Source organism: Camarhynchus parvulus, chromosome 4 (genome assembly GCF_901933205.1).
Source record: "Camarhynchus parvulus chromosome 4, STF_HiC, whole genome shotgun sequence".
Lineage (NCBI taxonomy): Eukaryota > Metazoa > Chordata > Aves > Passeriformes > Thraupidae > Camarhynchus > Camarhynchus parvulus.
This window is the reverse complement of record NC_044574.1, coordinates 40,075,170-40,095,612: the sequence shown is the minus strand read 5'-3', so window position 1 is coordinate 40,095,612 and position 20,443 is coordinate 40,075,170. Positions and strand designations below refer to the sequence as shown.

Below are 20,443 nucleotides of genomic sequence, written 5' to 3'. Positions count from 1 at the left end.
TGAGATTTTTCTTAAGAATAATAAAAGGGGGAACAGAATGAAAAGCTGGAAGAAAAAGAAGAGGTCAGATGTCTGGAGTCCTTTCTAGGAATGGTGCTTAATGTTTTATAGAATCTGGAAACCTTTCTGTCATCAGTTTCTGATTAGAACTCTACAGAATGGAAGCCATTGTGTTCTTTAGAGAATGTTAGTTTTTATTGGTATTCTCCATTAGAGTCTTTTGGGTTTTCTTGGTGGGTGAAGGGCAAAGATGTCAAGCAGAAAATGCCGATTGCCACCAAAGAAGGGTCAACTTTAATGTGCAAATTAATTTTAACAAGATAAACAAATCAGAAGTTCTGAGGAAAAGGTAACCTATACATAACTTCAAAAACCTCAAAATTGAAATATTAGATGCTTTCCATGAAGGCAGCCTAAAGAGAGATATTATGAGCTTTGCCAAAAGGAAAAAAAGTTGAACTACACTGTTTTGAAAAGTTACTGTTTAACTTTGCACATGGACAAACCACCCCAGTAGATCTTCAATAAATGTAAGAAAAAGGACCAAGATCCTATAAGAAAAGTAAGATTGCTCACATGCATAGGAAAGAACCTGAAGGTAAAGCTGGAATAAAGTATTAGAAAAACAATAAAGTAAATTAAGTTACAAAAACTTTAAACAAGTGAACGAATTAAGACTAAAAAAGTAATATGAATTGCATTTGGGAAATACATCTGCTATTTTTCATACATGGGAACTATTATCTGTAATGAATAGTAGGTTAGATAAAAACAAGAGGAAAGTGGAAAGGCAAATATCAAATTTAAGATGTAAGATAACCGCAAGGAAAAAAAATCCTTTCTCTATGTGTACTGAAATATCATCAAAATGCCCTGTGATAACAGTTCTGTAGTGAGTCACAGCACAATTATATTACAATTTAAGTAAAATTTGCAGAGGCATATAATTTTTTCATAATTTCACTCAGATAGGTGCTAATTATCCCTGCCTCCCATCAGTTTCAGTAAGAGAAGGATTTGTAGCAAGATGCAGTACTTCTACAAAAAGAAGTTATAAGTACCATAAGAAGAGATGAGGAGAACTAAGGACTTTTAAAATTATCAACTGGATATTACCAGTAATGTCATTAACATACACTTCATAGAACATTTTTAAATATACTATTTAAATACAAATTTCTATTGTCATCCTTTGAAAGACAAACAGTATTTCTTAATATTTCTTTAAAATGTCTTAGAATACACAAGACATTAGACATTATCAAGACTCATTTTTAGCCACTCCATAGCTAACAGCTTTAGAGATGTATCTTGTACACTTTCAGTAGAGGAGTGGAAAATTTTAAATACATATATAAATTGAAGTATCAGTTTCAGTTTAACCTGGATTCCTTTCCTCCTTGTTGCATTTTTCCATTTGACAAAATACTAGGACGTTATATTGTTCTGAGTTTGTCCCTCCTCAAAGCAAATAGCTTAATTCATATTGAGAACTGGAAAGTGCAAAACCTTAATTTCTAACTATGAGCACTTTGTATGATTTACAAAACCACATTGCCACTACTGCTTAGCCTGGTTCCCTATATATGTGGTGACTTCCAGTTATATTGATCTTTGATCCATTTTACTGAAAAACCCCCAAAACCCTAACTACCTATCTTCCCAGGTCAGTGTTTGCCCTGTCATTTTCAGAAAATGTACTGCTCTTTACACAACATTATTAGTCTTGAGTTGCTCAGATGCGGTTCTTGCATAACTGACTAAATTAAGAATTCCCAGAGTTAGGCAAACATCATACAGTTTATAATATAGCTACAGTAAAACTTAGAGTACACTGCTTCTGGGGACATCTTATATTATACAAGGAGTAAAGAATCTAGAAATAAAGAGAGACAGATCAAATCTGTGAAAACAGTGAAAAGTAAAATAAATTTTGAAGCAAACAAGATCTGGGGACAAATCTAACTCAATGTCTTTCTCTCTGTTCTTTTGTTATTTCTTCTTTTAATCCAGGCACCATTAACTCTTTCTTCCTCCCTATTTTACTTTATCTGGAAAGAGAGATTAATATCCCACATATAGATATATTTGAGCACTATTAATTTTAGTGCCTCACTCAGAGGATATTGAATCTGACCTTCTCTTTCTGTATTTGAATTGTAACTAAACTGTTACTATTAAAGGGACTAAACTATAACATAATTTTTGCTTATGAACAATGAGGTTCCTGCAGATTCACCTCTCAGATTTGTCCAGGTCCCCCTGGGGGACATCCCAGCTTTCAGATGTGTCAACTGAACCACTCAGTCTCGTGTCATCTGCAAACTTGTCAAGGGTGCCCTCGATCCCACTGTCTGTGTCATTGATAGAGATGCTGAAGAGCACTAGGCCAAAGACAGACCCTGAGGGACACCTCTTGTCACTGGCCTCCACTTAGATACAATGACAGAGATGTTGACCACAACCTCTGTCTCCATCCATCCATCCCTCCATCCATCCATCCACATGTTGCATGGAATCGTATTGAAGGCCTTGCAGAAGTCTAGATAGGTGACATCTGTTGGTCCCGCCTTGTCAACCACTGCCACACTGGATCATAGAAAGTCACCAGACTGGTCAAGCAATTGGTCAAGTCCTTCAAGATAAACCTGCTCCAGTGCAGATGTTTTGGGCATCTGTTTCACAAAGCCGTACCTTCTGCTCTTCCAGCTTTAGACTTACCTCTGCTGTTTCTTGCTCTTTTTTGTTCTCTAATCTCTCTCTCCTTGTTTTTTATGCCCTTTTTTGAATGTTCGTTCAGTGGTGCCATGGGTGTGTCTGAGCCGCTGCTTTGCTGATGGTCCCTTGGGAATGGCTGCATCCTGCGGCCCCTGCTGTCAATTCCTGGGCACCTGCACCCAGCATAAGAACTTTCTCTGGTTTTTTTTTTGTTTGTTTGGTTTGGTTTTTGTGGGGCTTTTTTCATACTCAGAAATGTATGTATTCGGCTTAGAAATCACTTGATCTTTTCACGTCTGCAAAAAAGCCAACTGAACCTTTCAGTCTTAAGGTGAGCTGTTAGCTTCATCATTTCCATTCATCATTTCCCTTTTATTTCTGTGTGTAAAGATGCATCTTCCTTTCTCTGTCAATAGCTCATGCCAGCTATTACACTTAGAATCGATTAGTAAGAACTCCAAATAATGGTTTTGAACATCAGGAATATTTACAGAAAGGTAATAAATATTGCAGACAGGATCTTGTGGACATGGGCAAGACACTTTTCAATGTAAGTTATGTGATTAATATCAAACTAACAAAAGCAATTATATTTAACAGAGAACTTTTCAGATTATCTTGGGTTTATCCTAAGCCTCTCAAGGGACTTAAAACCATCACTCAAGCAAGATGAGCTTTTGAGCTTTGAAATTGTCCATTATTTTACAAAGCACCACTCCGAGGAAGCTCAGTTTACCATCAGAACTAACAAAACCAGACATAAAAGAGAGATGATGTGCGGGAACAATTTTCACCTTAAAAATAAAACATTCATAAAAAAAAGAAATAAAAATAGACAAACTAGATATTTCATTGCAGCAATATTCCACACATATAACAGTTCAGGTGATTTCAGACTCACTTGGGCTAGACAGACAGCACAAATCCCAACGTAACAATTTGTCCACATTTTGAACTTTCCCAATACAAAATGGACAAAACAAAGAAAGCATACCCAGAAGCATACAAAATACAGATGAAAGCTTATTTTTAGTCTTGCAAGAAGATGTAATTCTAATACTAGTTTTCTATTTTCATCTGTATTTTTAGGTCATGGCAATGTTAGGTGGCAAACACTTGCCTTCCTGAAACAAAAAGATTTACAAATTATACTAATATTCTGCTTTTCCTTCTTTGAGAGGTACCATATACACTGCTGAGTATTTGGAGGAATGGGCAAAACAACTAATTTTATTATGAAATACTTATTTGGGGAAAAATAGATTTCTATTGAACTATTATAAAAGAAAACTATTATTATGATCTGTTTGTACACCAAAATGTTCATGTCACAGATTTCTCTTTTCTTCTAAATATGTGAAGACCGTACAATCCTGAATGTAAAATGCTGACTGTATTTTGGGTTGCAATTTAGCCCTCATGTTCTTTTATTGCTATATTTATTTTTTAAATGATTGCTCTGTGAAGCATATTTTCTCTATATTTAACAGGAGTTCAAATACATAGCAAATAAAAACAGGCAGAGTTTGTTGCATATAATTTCCATTTCTTGTCTTTGAAGTATCAGGAGCATGTAGCTTGTTATGCATCACTTCTCTATTATTTATGAAAGGTTTTGATAAAAAGCTGTTAAATAGAACTTTCGGTTACTTACACTGATATCTTCCAAATCTAAGCTGTTCAGAATGACATTGTTCCTCTTCCAGATGATGGGAGGTCTCAGGGTTCCCTGGATGGCACAACTTAGGACAGCACTCTGTCCCACTGTCGCTGCAGTGATGCTTACTTTTTGATCTTCAGGCAGATTCAGCTGAACTACATCTGCAAAAAATGTATTGTTTGTAAGATCAATGAGCAGGCACCTTCATGAGCTTAATTAGCATGAACTTTTTGTATACTGGTAATTTAAGAACTTTAACTGGAACAAAAGTAAAAAGAGCTTCCAAAAACCCCAGTAAGTTCAGCATATTTCATATAAAGGTCAGCGTGACATTTCAATTAAATTGACTGACAAGTATCAGCCTGTAAGGAGCAGCATTTAACATGAAAGTGAATTCCGGAGTTAGGATTGTAATACACATGACTGCATATCCAAAGTCAGACACTGGAAGTTATCTGACAGCTAAGGCAGGCACAGTGGACTAGTCAGAACATTTATTCTGTATTTTCAGACTAACTAGCTATTCCTCATTAGTCAATGTTTAAAAAAATCTCAAAAAAATTTAGACATATGTGATAGGAGTCCAGACCTTGAAACTTTCTCCGTTCATCTACTACTAAGTAGCTCCAATTTTAACAGAAGGCCATTTCACTTCTATGTCCCAGAACTCATTTGGAGACTTGCATAAAAAAGGAGGGATACACATAAAACTGATGCAACACTGCATAATCTTCCCTCTTGTGTAATTAAGTTACAGGTTGATCAGCTGAGAGTTAGTTTTTCACCTGTGGTGAACCTGACTAAACATAACCTACTAAAATTCTGTATTTGTAAGGATTTTGTCCTATTAGACAAAAGAACTACATAGGAACTAAAGATCATCCAAATAAATTTTTTTCCATTCAGTGGCTAAAGCATGAAAAATCTCTGTTTTTTATCTTTCATTCTTCAAGTAAACTACAAAAGGCATCATGGGTCTATTCCCTTTTAATGATGAAAACACTTTCATATAAGAGACATTAAGTCATTATAGGAAAAAAGGAAATTGTAAGGAAGCTAAGATCTTGTATAGGTTCATTTCAGCCTCATACAACCAATACTTTGTAATTAACGCTTTCCCCCAGCCTCCTTCCAACCCTCCTCCACATGTAAAAGCATTAGAAAAGCATGAAAGCTTATGCAGAAGCATAGCTGTTCAATAACTACAGTAAATTCCTTAAAAATGTGATTAAAAATAATTTTATACTTAGTTCTAAAGAGAGGCCCTCTGATTCTTTCCTCTTTCAGAAGGAATGTGCTCTATGACTCAAAACATGAGTGATAGTGCCCACCAGACATGCACAAATGAGACTGACCTTTTTTAACCAGATGCATTACCTGACACAATGCCTTACACTAAGGAAAATGAAATGTACAAATTAAATTAAATTGATTATTCTGCGTCCTCAGAAGCACTTCATGTTCTATGTTACAAGAGATGGTTCTTCAGTGACACTATCTTTCAGATAGCAAGACAGCTGCATGGCTACTGAATGATTCAGAACTTCTCAAAAAGTGAAGTAAGTATTCTGATGTTTCATTTACAAATTTATATTATCTGTATATTTCAAATTCACTACTCAATCTAGGAAAGGCATAAAGGAGGGATCATGAAATCAGCTGGTGTTATAGGGCCATCTGTGAAAACTGCCAACCTTCACACGATGAACTGACACAGGCAATTTACATTCTACAAGATTTTAAAGTCTTTTTTTTCAATCAACTTCAGAATTACTATGGATTCCTACATAGATGAGGCCAGTACCATTACAGATGTTTATAATTTTTAATTAGAGGATGACACTAGAAAAGAGAGCATCTGTCAAACATAAAGCTTAACATTTCCTACATAAGCAAAGATGATTTTCTGAAATCAAAACTGAGAGGCTATCATTTTACTGACACCAAGGGTTCAAATGTCTTTTTAAACTGTCTTGGTTTTAACAATGATGATAACCTTATCATAAATAATAATTAAGATAATGATAATAACAACAACAAAAAATAATAACATACAAATATAACACTAATTTTGCCAGAGAAAACTCCCAAAGAATTTCTAAAAAAATTCTCAGTCATCAATATAATATATTGATATGCCATTTGAAATTTTTACCTCATGACTATTGTAATAAAAGGGCCAAATGCAGAATTAAAAAAAATTAAGAAACAGTTGTTCTGCCTGGAACTATTCAATGCACTGATGTTATCTATTTTTTAGAAGTTAAGAAAAAAACTCCTATTTTAATAAATGCACTAGAATCACTGCTTTCCTGTAAAATAGTGAACATTTATGTAAAAAACCTTCATACAACTATACAATTATGTATATTCATATTATTATTTAAGAGGAAAAAAAGTCATATAAGTTAGATTATAGCTTTTCTTATTTTCTTGTGAGAAAACTATTGCACATATTTTCTCCTTATTGGAGGGAAAAAAAAGTTACCACCCAACCCAAAAAGCCCCAAGCTTAGGAGGCAGCACCTGCTGCAGAATCTTTGGCAGGTAAGTCCCTGAAAATTGCTGTCTGTTAACTGTCTGCAACCACAGTGAAAGAGGCAAACAGTGCTGGCGTGGAAGGGGTGTGCTGTGTGCAAAAAACTGTCAGGTGCACAGGACAGCACTTGTCTCAGAGTTCAGGCACTGTGGCATTCCTTTGGAAATATAAAACATTGGCGCGGGAATTAAATTATGCATTTACCATCTCCTCTTTTCTCCTTGAAAGAAATAAATATGGTTCTGAGAGCAAATGCTTTTTGGACAGATACTGAAGTTGTGTCATTAAGAGATATTCCTGACTATGATGACTTCTAGCTTTCCCTCCATGTTGCCTTTGTAGATCAATAATAACTGTTTGAAGTTTAGTCACACACATTTTGCTTATTTAACATTAAAAGAAAAAGCTGAGCAAAGGCTTAGAAAAATTGGAGGTGAAATTAATTCCTCTTACTGACGCCATCACCACACAAAAAGGTAAATATGGGCATTGCTGGTTACAGAGCAGTAATATTCTAAGCAGCCAGTAGAGACTACATTTTATAGCTTGCTATTTTTAGAAACATGGATGCTCTGCTGTGGTGTACCATATTAATGAGTTTGTTTGTAACTCCTCCAGATGCAGTATCAATCTGACACGCATCCCTGGTTCTTAATTATAAAAGTTACTGGATACACTCTTTCAGATAAAGGGGAGAAATGCAAACAAAAAACCCAAACCAAAACAACCCAAACATTTAAATAAAAGCTAGAAGTATAGTTAGGAGACAAAAACAATAGATAACTGTGTAAAAATATCTGGTTGAAATAAAAGAAGGCTATTATAAAATAGGAAAAAAGAAGTGAAAGCAGAATAAATATTAACTATTGGGAAGACATTTTAGAACTTTAACACTGACCGGGGAAAAGGAACACTTACTGAAAAGGCTCAAAAATATCAAAGATTTTAAACAACAAAGGAAAACCAACCAACTAACTAACCAACCAACCCAGACAAGTAAATCAAATCAAAACTAATAATTTAAATATGAGACATTCCTACACTGGCTAAGAGATGGTTGAAAGGATTTGATAAGTTCCCTGGCTGCTGAACCATTCTGCAAACTCCCCTACCCCTCATCCTGCTTTATGGTCCTGAGCCAAGCCCTTCTGGCTCCTCCCACTTTGTTTTTGTCACTCAGGTCATCACCATATTTGATCCAGTTTGAATTTGTCCTTTAAAACACATAAAAGAAAACTTTACACAATATTTAGGATAAATGAAGTGGAATTTATCAACAAATCCATATCTTTTCCTGAAAGACTTTGGTCAATACATCTGTACAATGCAACTGCCATTTTCACACAGATCTCATCTGGTTCCTCACAGTTGCCCTGTAAATGACAGGTGCACACAACTTTCTTCTACTCTGCTCTTTCCAGTAGATTGTTTCTCAGCTCCAAGTATAATTTCTTACTCTTAATCAAGTATAAGAACTTGTATTTTGTAACATTAATTTTCATATCACTCTTACGGTGCCAGGCTTTAAGGTTATCCAATTCCAATCTTTAAAAAAGTTTGCTTCCCAGGTGGTCTTTGGAGAGCTTCAATAACTCCTTCTCAAACTGGTATTTTCCTGTTTCATTGAACCTGTATCATCTCCCCTTCATCCAGGTCCTTATTCATTTTACCACGACTAACTCCCATGATTTTATCTGACTAAACAGAATCTAATGTGCAAACATCCCAAGTGCTTTTCTGAAAATTATGAAAGCATTTTTTTCTCATTGCTTCTCTTTATCTAGAATCTACACTATAAAAGTATTTTTGTCTGTCCTTCGGTTAAAATTAGATAAAATTGTAAATAGTTTGTCTATTATAATTTTCTAAGTACTTTCTAATATAAATATATTTGCGATATCTTCCAAAAATATCTTCAGAACTTACTGAAATCAAATGCAAAATGACATCAACTAAATCAAGAAATACTGCAAATGATGATCACTTAGATTAGAATGTAAGTGCTTCAATTTTCTCAGTTCATCCAAAACGTAGTCATTAAACTGAGAAAGGTGAGAAAAAAGAGTTTTCAAAGCTGATGTATTGCAAAAATATTCCAACAGCAATACAGATAAACAAATAATGGAACCTTATTCTAAGCATTGCTGTTTTCAAGAGTCATTCATCTTGGGTTGTCATTCTTAGTATGAGTTAAGTTTTATCAATATTCTTGTGAATTAACAGATAAAATTGTATCATTGCACTTTTAAAACAGAGCGAGGCAGTAGAGCTCTGTTCGGGAAAAAAAAAAAGATAGTGACAGCTGTATAGTGCTTTGACCAACAATTCTCTTTTCTTACTCCTAAGTACATTGGGTCGATGTGCATAACATGAAACAGTTTGATGGTCTAAATTTAGTACTTTTAGGGAAAGAGTTGTTATATTTGGATTTGAGTTTTCTGAAGAAGTTAAAGAATAAACAGTGAAAGCAGGGCTAATTCATTTCTTTCCCTATACATGAAAAAATCCAATCTCCAACTCCTTTGATGGCCCAAATGGCCTGTAGGGAACTGTACACAATCATAAAAGCCATTTGTAGTCTTAGAATACCAAGTCAGGCTACTAGGAAGAGAAGCATTGAAGTATATGAAATTTATTGAGGCTAAATAGTTCCTTACTGTCTCTTATGATGAGTAAAGAAAAACCACAACACCACTCTGAAAAAAAGGTTTTAAAAGCTAAAAAGTATGAGAAGATGTTACATTTGTAGTCTTTGTATCACTTTATAATTTATTATGTTGTTGAAGGGAGGAAGTTCTTACTCAACTGTAGACTGCCTTGGTTAATTTAATATCATTAACAAATGTGCAATTTGAACCTTCTCATTTGTTTCCATAAGTTCTGTATATTTATTCAAAGCAGCCACAATATCCTTCCAAGTCTAAACTAATGAACACTATGCCAAATGGTCTCACTATTTCAAATTAAGACCACATCAAGCCTGTATTTATTTTGTTTGCCTATTTCAAACCTAATTTAAAATAAAACCACTTTTAAAAGCAAGAAAAAAGCATTTTGTCTATGAACTACAGTAAGCTCTGTGCTTAATGCATAACATTACTTAGTGGCTTGAATTAGGTGAAATGCAGCTAGGTAATGTGCCTTTTACTCTTCTGGCATTGATCCCACTTTCCTTAAAATGATGTAACAAAGGCATTTCCATCAGTGTCATTTTGCTGTTCTTTTACAGCAATTTTAAAATCAGCACACATCACCATTAGCGTGACTAATTTTGTCATTATCTGCTGTATATTCTGCTTTGAACTGGTTGTAAACATATTATTCACATATTTAGTAGAATGTTTCAGTATGAAAAGTATTGGTTCATGAGTGCCTGTTCTCAAAGATCTTATGCCAGTTAGTAAGTCTTTCTGTTCCCAAAATCCATTTAAAAGCACACATACAAACATGCCAAAAAAAACCCAAAACCCTAAAAACAGAACAACAACAACAACAACACCCCTGAAAACAAACAAACAAAAAAAGCATAAATAACTTTTTCATGACTCCTTAATGTTTTAGCTGCAGAGCTTGGATTGAAATTCAGGCAGTTGATGTTACAAAAAGCTGAAAACTCTGAAAGACTTTTAGATTAATGGGCTGCAAGTTCATTTGTCAAGAGAGAAACACTGAAGTGATGACAAGCAGTTTTATCAACTCTGTCCCCTCCAGCAGAGAAAAAATCAAATCAATGATCAGGAATTCTTTGTAAAGCAACTAAGAGCAAACAAAACCCAAAATAATCTTGCTCCATCATTTATAGGCATGAATACCATATGCAGCTCTGTGTCCTCTGCATGGTAGGTAAAAGCTCAGGGGATAGATAAGAGTGATCAAGGCATGGAGCAGTTTAAATAAATATTTAAAAAATCAGAAAGGCTTGAATTTTTATTTAAAAAAACTAATGATGCAGAGAGCTTTGATAGAAGTCAACAAAATCACAAATGACATGGAAATTCTGGAAAAGCATTTCCATGACAGCACAATGGCTTATTGTTTCTTTTAACACTGGAAAGTCATCAAAATAACTGAGAGGCCAGGTTCAAAGTGAAGGATTATAGCTTGAAGTGATATATCTGAAAAAAGGTTATTATAGATTCCAGAAGATTATATGTACTGATCACACAAACACTTGGGAGAAATTATAATGATTTTTTTTTTTGCAATTCTCTAAACATAAACTCAAGTTCATGGTTGAAACAAAACATTGGACTGGCTGGACCTGGGACCAGTACAGTTGTTTTTATAGTGTTAAGGCATATTTCTTAATTCTTCATGGAAATCACCCAGGAAATGGGATTTCTAAGTTTTCTTTATGGAAAGAAAGCCTTACTGTTAGTTCATTTAGTAAAGTAAGTGAACATAATTTATGGTAATTTAACATTTTTAATGAAACAAGTAAATCAACTGCAATGCAGTTGAATTAATAATCAATGTGTATTATCTCTTGAAAAAAATTTTACCCCCCTGATATTTTTGATTGATTTTAATAGTATTTCCTCTGAATATCTTTGCTCACACATTATGCATTTTAACTTTTAAAAAATATTAATAATGACAATCATTATTAAAATCAGCAATTATTACCTTTTGTTAATTTAAAATTCATAAGCTGATTAAGCTAAAACAAAATTTCCGAGCTCATTATACGTGTGTTTTAAATTTAATTCTTACTTTAATTTAAGTAATTTAATTTATATCCACTGACTCAAACTCCTCCTCAAGACCCTGTGTTTTACACAAATGTGGACAAAATTCATATGTATTAGTTCTTGCCTTATATTCTTGTATCCATATTACAGGAATACTGAGCATATTTTGAAAAGTATCACTACTGCATTCATTTGTTAAGGATATTTACAACAGTGTGGATAAAGGGCCTCCCCTACAGACTATGTTGTTTTGAGAACCCTGTGAAGTTGAATTCAGTTGTTTTGAGAACTTTGGAAGCCTAAGGGAAAAACCAGGCCAAGAAAGTCAACTCCTGATCTGTACAGCTTCAATGTCTTCCATTGCAAGGGAAATCAGCAATCCACTCCCATAATGTCGACAGCCTGTTTCTCACACTATTTATTAGGCATAAGCGAAACAATCCAAACTTTGCATATCCTGATTGACAGACTAGTTCTTTCTCCTCATGAAAAAGAAAGGAATTCCAGCTTTCATGCATTTAAGTCTCTTGAAGAGAGAGTAAATGAAGTGGCAAATATTAAGTCTCTCTCCCTCCTGTCTCCACTATCATCTCAGTGGACTGAAACTGCCTGCCCAACCTTAACATATCCTCTCAGTATGTTCTGTAACTGATTTCATGCACCATTCAGTGAATCCTAAGGGAAATTTCAAAGTTATTGTGATGGGTTAAAATTCGATTTGATGTGTGTTACTGGAATTGCTGATCTGAAAGTAGTCAGATGTGGTATCCTAGGTTTATGTGCATATAAACTTGCAACTTTTATAGATTCAATATTCCAACTTAGACAACAACATATTTCTAGCCTATAAAGTTGCTGCAAAAGTTAATTATAAATTATGTTTAGAAAAGAATCTCTGAGTAAATGAAGGCATTTTCAGTTAACCTATTCCTATTTTTAGACTTTGATCCCATTTCAAAGGCTACACTTAAGATTAGCAAGATATGGTTAAAACACTTGTACATAAAAATATTTCCAAAATAACAGAAACCACAACAGTCCAGAAAATGATAGTCTCTCAAATAAAATGATGCATTACTGTTTAAGAAAATATGCCAAACTACAAATTCCAATAATACCTGTCCTGATATGTGCTATCACACCCACAGTGATACTAATTACTATGGACACACATGAAAAATGACTGTGTATCCACAGTATTTCAATGCTTTCTAACACATTTTCTTAAACACAGTTGTTCTTGCAGCAATAGCTACTTTTTGAAAATGTATGAAAAAAATGCATTTTCTTTAAATTTTAAGATAAGAGGAGAGCATATACTAAAAATGACCTTTGTGAAAGTAAAGCAGAAACAAAAATCTAGCAGATCATAGAGCAGTATTAGCATGTGTACTTCAAATAAGACATATTAGAACTTAAAAAACCTCACAGACTTGCAACAAATTTTCTCATTTAGTGTTCAACACTTTACACTTATATCCCTTGTAAATTCAACAGAGAATTTGTGTCTTTGTTCAGAATATGGAGAATGACTCTCCACAACAACGCTGACATTGTTGTCACTAAAAAATACTGCCTGTGTTTGAGTTTCAGATATATTCTTTTAAAATAGAAAAATAATTCTTGCTATGCTGGTGTATTTTTAATAACAACCATTGCAGAATTGAATTTTATCAGTTAAAAAAAAAAAAAATAACAGCAGAAAGCATATCAGGTATTGAAGCAACATGGATAGGATGTTAAATTTAGTCTCAGCACTTTTTGGGGCGTATCAGTGCTTAATTTTCTGAAGTTAGTATTTTCAGGTGCACAAGGCTGAACTTCAAATCTTCCAAAATTGCTGTGCTGAGTCTTTGCAATAGTGATGAGAAAGGTATTTAAGATGTTCAAAAGAGGAAAAAAAAATGCAGAAGAGAGTGAGAAAAGGCATATAAAAAAGATACTAATTGAAAAATTTTGGAAGTTACTTAGGTTGAATAAATTTTTCCATTTCATTACTAACATGACATATCCTTTTTCTTTTTGAGAAGGAGCATTGCTCATTTTTGCCAAATGCAATGCACCATTTCCAAAACATCTCTCTAGTTTTGCTGATAACATCACATCAACACCAACTTATGCACATGACCAAGTCTCTGAAAAGCTTCAATATGATACTTCTGTGCATGCTGTCAGTTTCTGTGCATTTCACCAATTCTGGGACATATTTCTGTGCACTAGAAATTATCTACACCAAAAATGCATATTTTAAAACATATTTTAACAATTTTTCTTCTGGATTTGCTGACTACTATAGTGACTGATCAGATGGAAAAAAGTAAAAAAAAAAAGACGACTTTCTACAGTCACTGTAAATGTATTAATTAACTTTAAACCCTAAACTGGGTATGCCATTGATCTTGCATTATGGTCATATATGTGATTGCACAGATATCACTGTCTTCAAATTATGATTATATTTAGTTAGTAAGGGAGAAAATGTTCAGAAAAAGGTCTTTATTTTCCTGATTTTCTTACTTATGTTCCCTCAGTTAAATATCAGTGTGGTTTGGCTTGTTTCAAAAGAAATTATTCATGCCATTGCATTTATTCATTTGAGTTTTGGATAATTTATAAATTAAGTGTCTTATGTTTCAGTTTTGGAATGATGTAGATAGAAATAAGTACTACAAAGAGATCATTCTGCTGAAAAGAACACTGAATGTTCCTCTGATGTACCAGAATATGTAATGAGTGGCAACAAAAACTTGACAGAATAGTGAGAGGAAGAAATGCAATGAGGCCAGATCAAGCTACAGATTTCCAAAATTGGGATGTATTTGCAGCTGTGAGCAGCCTAAGCAAGGCTTCTAAATAGCCCAACTAAAGTGGAATTCATCACGGTGGATAAAACTCTTAAAACCAGAATACTTCTCCCCATAGAAATATTTTAAAAATACTTATCATTTCATGTCATCTGTTCCATTCAAAAGACAAAAATATTATTTTTCACTAATAGCTTCAAAAAACATTGCTCTTCAGGTAAAAAAAGAAAGAACACGCTTCATAGAAAGAAAACCAGGAGGTTGGCAGCCAATGACCTCAGTGTTTATCTGTGAATCAACAATCACAACTATTTGTATATGTACACAACCTCCAGAGATTGCTATATCTAAAATCAGTGTTTTGACAACTTTGCTGATTTACTTTCATTTAAAAACTGTTAATAAATCTTTGCTTTTTCTTCTAGCTGCTTTTCCAGCTATACAGAATGTCAGATGCATTTAGAATAGTCTATGCTTTTTTCTTTCCCTCCCCCCACCCCTTCATTTCATCTCTTCTTATTCTCATCTTTTATTTCTCCCCAGAGTCCTACTTCCCCTTTTGTTTTTCTACCTTACTATTTACATCCACTGATCCTGTTAGATCTTCTAGTCCCTTCTTAAATGCATTCAGATGCAGTATTTATGCAATAGCTCTAGATACTGCAGCGAGCATCAGCTGGCTTTTGTCACATCTGGAACTGACTTGGCTTCATCACTGGGTGAGGGAGGGGAGGAGGGTTCACAGCTCTGCCTACCTTGTAGCTTGGCAGCACAACTTGGTGTCCTAACCCACTAGAGTTTGCAGGTATGCACCCTTACCACTTCCTGCCTGAATTCTGGGGGAGATATGTCTGTTCCCAAATGCACATGTCCTCCTGTATGGCAAAGTGGGAGCTCCAGTGTTCTAGTCCTGTTGTTGTCCATGCTATTCTGGACAACAGGGAAAACATGAGAGTGAGCACTTGATTTTTCACCCAACAATTTATCTGAGATATTTTTTCTCAGATTTAAATCTTAATCTAAGCAGTAATACACCCTTTAGAAGATACTACCAGAGTATAACTTGCTGTCAGAATAGGAGGAGAGTATACAATTCAATACAAATATATTAACCAGATTGTCTTCTATTGCTACTGACTTTTCATTTTGTTCCAAGATAAGAAAAAAATTGTTTTCAAAGCACCAATCACAAATATAAATGTTAGCCAATATAAATTGATACTAGAAACTATTCAGACTTTTCCATAGGTGTATAAAATACATAACAATATTTGCAATTATGTCTCTCCATATATATCCTGTAGAAGTCATCTTCTATGGACACAGTCATCACGTGTCACCATGACTTTTAAACCTTTATAAAACAAAGATTCTAGAAACCACCTCTTAGATCACTCTTTTCAGATTTTCCTGCACAGTTTTTTGACAAGACCTGGAACAGCATTCAGCTGTCTACAGTGTCAAGTCCTGTCATCTCTGGAACGCTTCCTTAGCTGAAATATGAGCTTTCCCACCATCCCATCCAAGACTGCACAGTTTCACAGTTTATCTTTTCAGTCATTCACAGAACATGCCAATGCATATTGCAGATGTAGATTTAAACTTTAAGATAAAGTTTTCACAAAGTTTTAGAATATCAAACTCCAGATCACTCTTTTCTTGACAATCCCTCAAAATCTGGACTTACGGTGCTGAGCCATCACAGCAGGCTTCAGATATGGGAAGACACATCTTCTGAAATATAAAAATTCTTATTCAACATCTGCTGATAAATTCCTGATATGGAAAAATGTTTCTTCTTGATAACAATTTTCACAAAGAATGATGGCAGATAAATGACAAAAGGAAAGAGGATGTGTTGGAATGGGATATACGCACAAGGCTGGGACACAAACACAATGAGACATAACATACAGATTAAAGTTTGCAGTCTAAGCTCCAAATGTAGTCTGAATTTGGAACATCAAGCAGAATCCACAGCTCTAGAAGCAGAGTCCACAACCTATTTCAGCAACATAGCTTTATAATAAAGCCACCCTAACCAGATAAATAAATCCATATGGTCAGAACAAAAGTATCCTGTAACTGATAGTAGCCAATAGCACAAGGAACAAAACACCAAAACACCCGGCAAGCATATAATGATAATATTGTTTTAGCACCCATCAATACAAAATTGCTGGGCCAGAGGCAGTTTATGGTGGTGACATTAGCATAATGAGTCAGGAGAGTAAACTACACTGGAAGAAAAGGAATATAGACGAGCATTAGCTGGCCTGTTAGCTGAAGAACTCAACAATTCCACTGCTTTAATCTAAAGAATACCTTAACTTGGAATGGAGGGAGTATTTTCCAATGAAGAAGGAAAATAAAGTCCTGTCATCATGTGTTTACACTAAGGTGATGTTAAAGAAGAAAACAAAACCAACCCCCAAAAAATATATCCCAAATCAAATTACCAAAATGACTACCTTTTGTCTTGTAAGAAAAAAACCTTAAAAATGTAAATCTCAGATATTAATTCCTTTAAACTAAAAACTCTTGAGTTGTTCAACTTTATGAAAATAATATTGATTACTGTGTTTTAAATCTGAAAAATGTACACCTTTTCTATTGACAGAGATTAAACCACTGCTGTCAGAGGAAAACAATAGTAGTAATTATGATAACCACACATTTAATCCAAATATATAAGCACAAATGTAAAGAATGAAGTTCTGGTATATGTCTATCTTCTCACACATATAGAATGCTTACTTACAAACAACTTCATAATAAAATGTATGTGAAATAAAGGCAGGAATTTCTAAGATGAAATAGGACCAGGAAAATTAAAAACCTCTTGGAATTTCTATACAAAATTTAGAAAGTTGAATTAGAATTTGTATTAAATCCAAAAAATGGAAAGCTTTTTTATTATAAAAACTTCATTTCAATCATCTTGATTTCCACAGACACCCCCACCCCTGCAAACTGCAACATATTTTTCAACATGGATTTCAAGTTCTACACTCAGTTTCTTTGGCTTCCTCAAGTTGATTCTACTCACTTTCTTGGGTTGCTCACACCAAAATATGTAGCTTGTTTCAACTATTACACAACTCCCATCTGTTTGTTGTCTACTAAGAAGTTCACCTCAGCTTGTACATGTCCTTTCACTTTTTCCCAACTTCACTAGACATCATTTGCATTCATTTTCTCAGCCCCCATCTTTCAGGGAGAGAGAGATTTTCCCTAGGTCCCCTGTTACTCATTTGGCAGACAAAAGACCAGATATTCTCCATAAGCTATATCAGCAGTGAAATATAAACTAAAATTCTGCCAAAAATTCAGTCGCTACAAATCAGTTTGTCTATCCTTAATCTCACTTTTGATCTAAATCTGGGATGGATAAGCAAAACAATTTCTGAACAAAAGACCTGATATTAAAGACAATTTTTAATAGTAGACTATATTCAGTTTCTACTTTGGATACTTTCAACAGCTTTTAATTTTCAGGAGCATACAAAGCTCCAGCTGTTGTGAAAACAGCTGATTAGCAAGCATAAACTACTGACAACAGACTCTCTTTTCTTAACCTTCACAAATGTCTCTGACAAAACTTTGCCCTTATGTTCTACGTGAATGAAATATAATTGAATTTCATGTAGTAAATATAGTTCTAGGTAAACAATAATAGGGTTAAAAGGTGATGTTGAAAAAAGCCAAGAATGAAACAAACACTCCCACCTTCAGGACAAATTCAACTCTAAAAGACACCTCACACTGACATTTTATTATCAGCTATATTCATCGACAACCACTGATAGTACTTTTCTTTAAAACGTCTTTAAAATCTTAAGATACAAATAATAAACCATGATGAGTGACTACTTTCAAACAAAGATATTTCAGTTTGGAGCATTCACAAGAGATTTATAATACCAATAAACATAAGGGAGGATTATACACTACATTTTCTAAATCCTCACAGGAATTCTAATGAGGAATAAAGCCAATTATGATTCATTATAAGATGAATTGTGAATGTTTAGCACATCACTAGCACAAGGTTCACCCAGTACTGGAAATTAGTAATGACAAAAAAAAGAATGCCATAAAGTTGAAAATAATATTTTTCATTAAAACAGTTGCACACATAAGTATTCATGAATGGTGTTCTATGACAAAACTACATGGTAATTTTTGAACTCTGAATAAATCCATTTAAATTATGCACCCTGTGGTGATGGCAAATTCAGATACAGAGACTGCTAAAGAATGAACTATAATTTTATAAAAAAAATTTAAAAATACAGTGTTAGCAAATTTGCAGCCTGTAAAGACAGACTGGGGTTAACATCAGAGGACTTCCTAGAGAAGTGAAAAAGCTGTATCTATTCAGCTTTGTGAGGGGAACACTTCGCAGACTATACCCATGAATTTAAGCCTGAACTGGTTTCTACTATGAAATGATGAGCAAAATGGTTAATACAACTGTAGTGAACATCATTTACTCTAGCCAGGCTTTGATTCACTCACTCAGAGCACTGCTGAACCCCACTTAGGGAGGTGTGGATAGCATGAGTGAACTGCCTTCAGGCTCAAAGGGTCCGCATTTCACAGACTAAAGGTCAGCTTGCTACGAGTGGTTTCAATAATGTTTAATGTTTTTATTAGTGATTTGGCTGACAGGACAAAATGGGCCCTCAGAAATCTTGCAGCTGTCACCAAACTCAGAGGATCAGGAAGCAGATTTCTAGAAGATTGTCCTTCAGAGGGAACTTTATAAACAGAAGGAACAGGCTGAAAAACTGAAATTCTACCAGGACAAATGAAAAGTTTTACACTTAGGACAGAGTAAGTCCATGTAAAAATACAGGGATTCAGCTGGCTAGAAATCAGCTTTGCAGACAAGGATTCAGGTAGACCACAAATGGAGCATGAATAAAGGAGTTTGGACAAATGACTGAAATTCTCCTCTGACATGTTCTGTACTTCAATAATCCCAGTTATGCAGTAGTCTGTGAAAAAACTGAATTATTAATGCTAGTGGTTAGGGTTACAAAAGGCAAAGTTGATCCAGTTCGTGAAGCCCAGATGGATTTCTGAAAAGCTCTTAACAGCACCCCTCAAGTCTTCACCAAGAGCTTTGAAGGCACAGCCACATGTTTTACAAACTCTGCCAGCATGACTTCACATCCCAGTGTGAGTCTAGGGAGCAGCAATAGTGACAACATGGAGTAGAGGCACGGGAAGGGAGCCAAAGGAAGGTTAAAGTGTCCAAGCATTCAACAGAGCCAGCTTCCCAGCATGATAAGTGTTCTTTATCTGGATAGCGTTTCATTTGCTCAAAGTACAGCTTCAGCTTACTCCAGTCTCAAACAAGACTACCCAGAACCTCTGCACATGCAGCCCTTATCTTGAACATGAGGAATATGCAATCATGCCCAGCTAAACAATTAATGTAAATTGAATAAACTATTAGTCTGATGCATTGCGCTAGTTAGGAGCTTTGACTCAAAAGTAAAGGCAATTTTTCCACTTAAAAACACACATTTTTTTAACATTAGTTTTCTCTTTTTTCTTATTTTAATTATCTGTCTTGTTCACTAAACACTGTTCAGCACCAATAATAAAAGACACAGAAGTTTTAACAGACAAAAGCTATTTTTGCACTTTACTTATGATTCATTCTCCATTCTCTTCATCAAATGAGACAGAACACCAAGGCATATGAGCAAAGATAATTAAAATTTTATAATGCAGTAACAAAAAGTCAAGTTGAGACAAACTTCTTTTAATATCTTAATTTAAAGACTTGAAATATAAATTATAATAAAAGGAAGATATCAGTAAAAATCCCATCATCTAGCACTAGTGAAAGCCCAGCTTACATGGATTTAAATCTTCAGAGTATACGAATCTCCAAATTGATCTAAATAACTGGAGGCCTAAGAGCTGCCACAGCCTCTCATCTTTCCACAAGCACTGTTAACTATGTCTGCTGGGGGCTCCCCAGTTATTTGGTGTTGGCCAAGAGAAATGACCA

At 34.6% G+C, this 20,443-nt stretch overlaps 1 protein-coding gene across 2 annotated transcripts in view; it reads right to left on the bottom strand.

The window, feature by feature from the left end:
* The window catches only part of FSTL5 (follistatin like 5), a 268,652-nt gene that overhangs the window by 81,747 nt on the left and 166,462 nt on the right, over positions 1-20,443 (bottom strand). For both annotated transcript variants that reach the window (XM_030947751.1, XM_030947752.1), the window contains exon 7: positions 4,373-4,539. In XM_030947751.1, the coding sequence (XP_030803611.1) occupies positions 4,373-4,539 (167 nt within the window). The remainder of the gene's footprint in view (positions 1-4,372; positions 4,540-20,443) is intronic.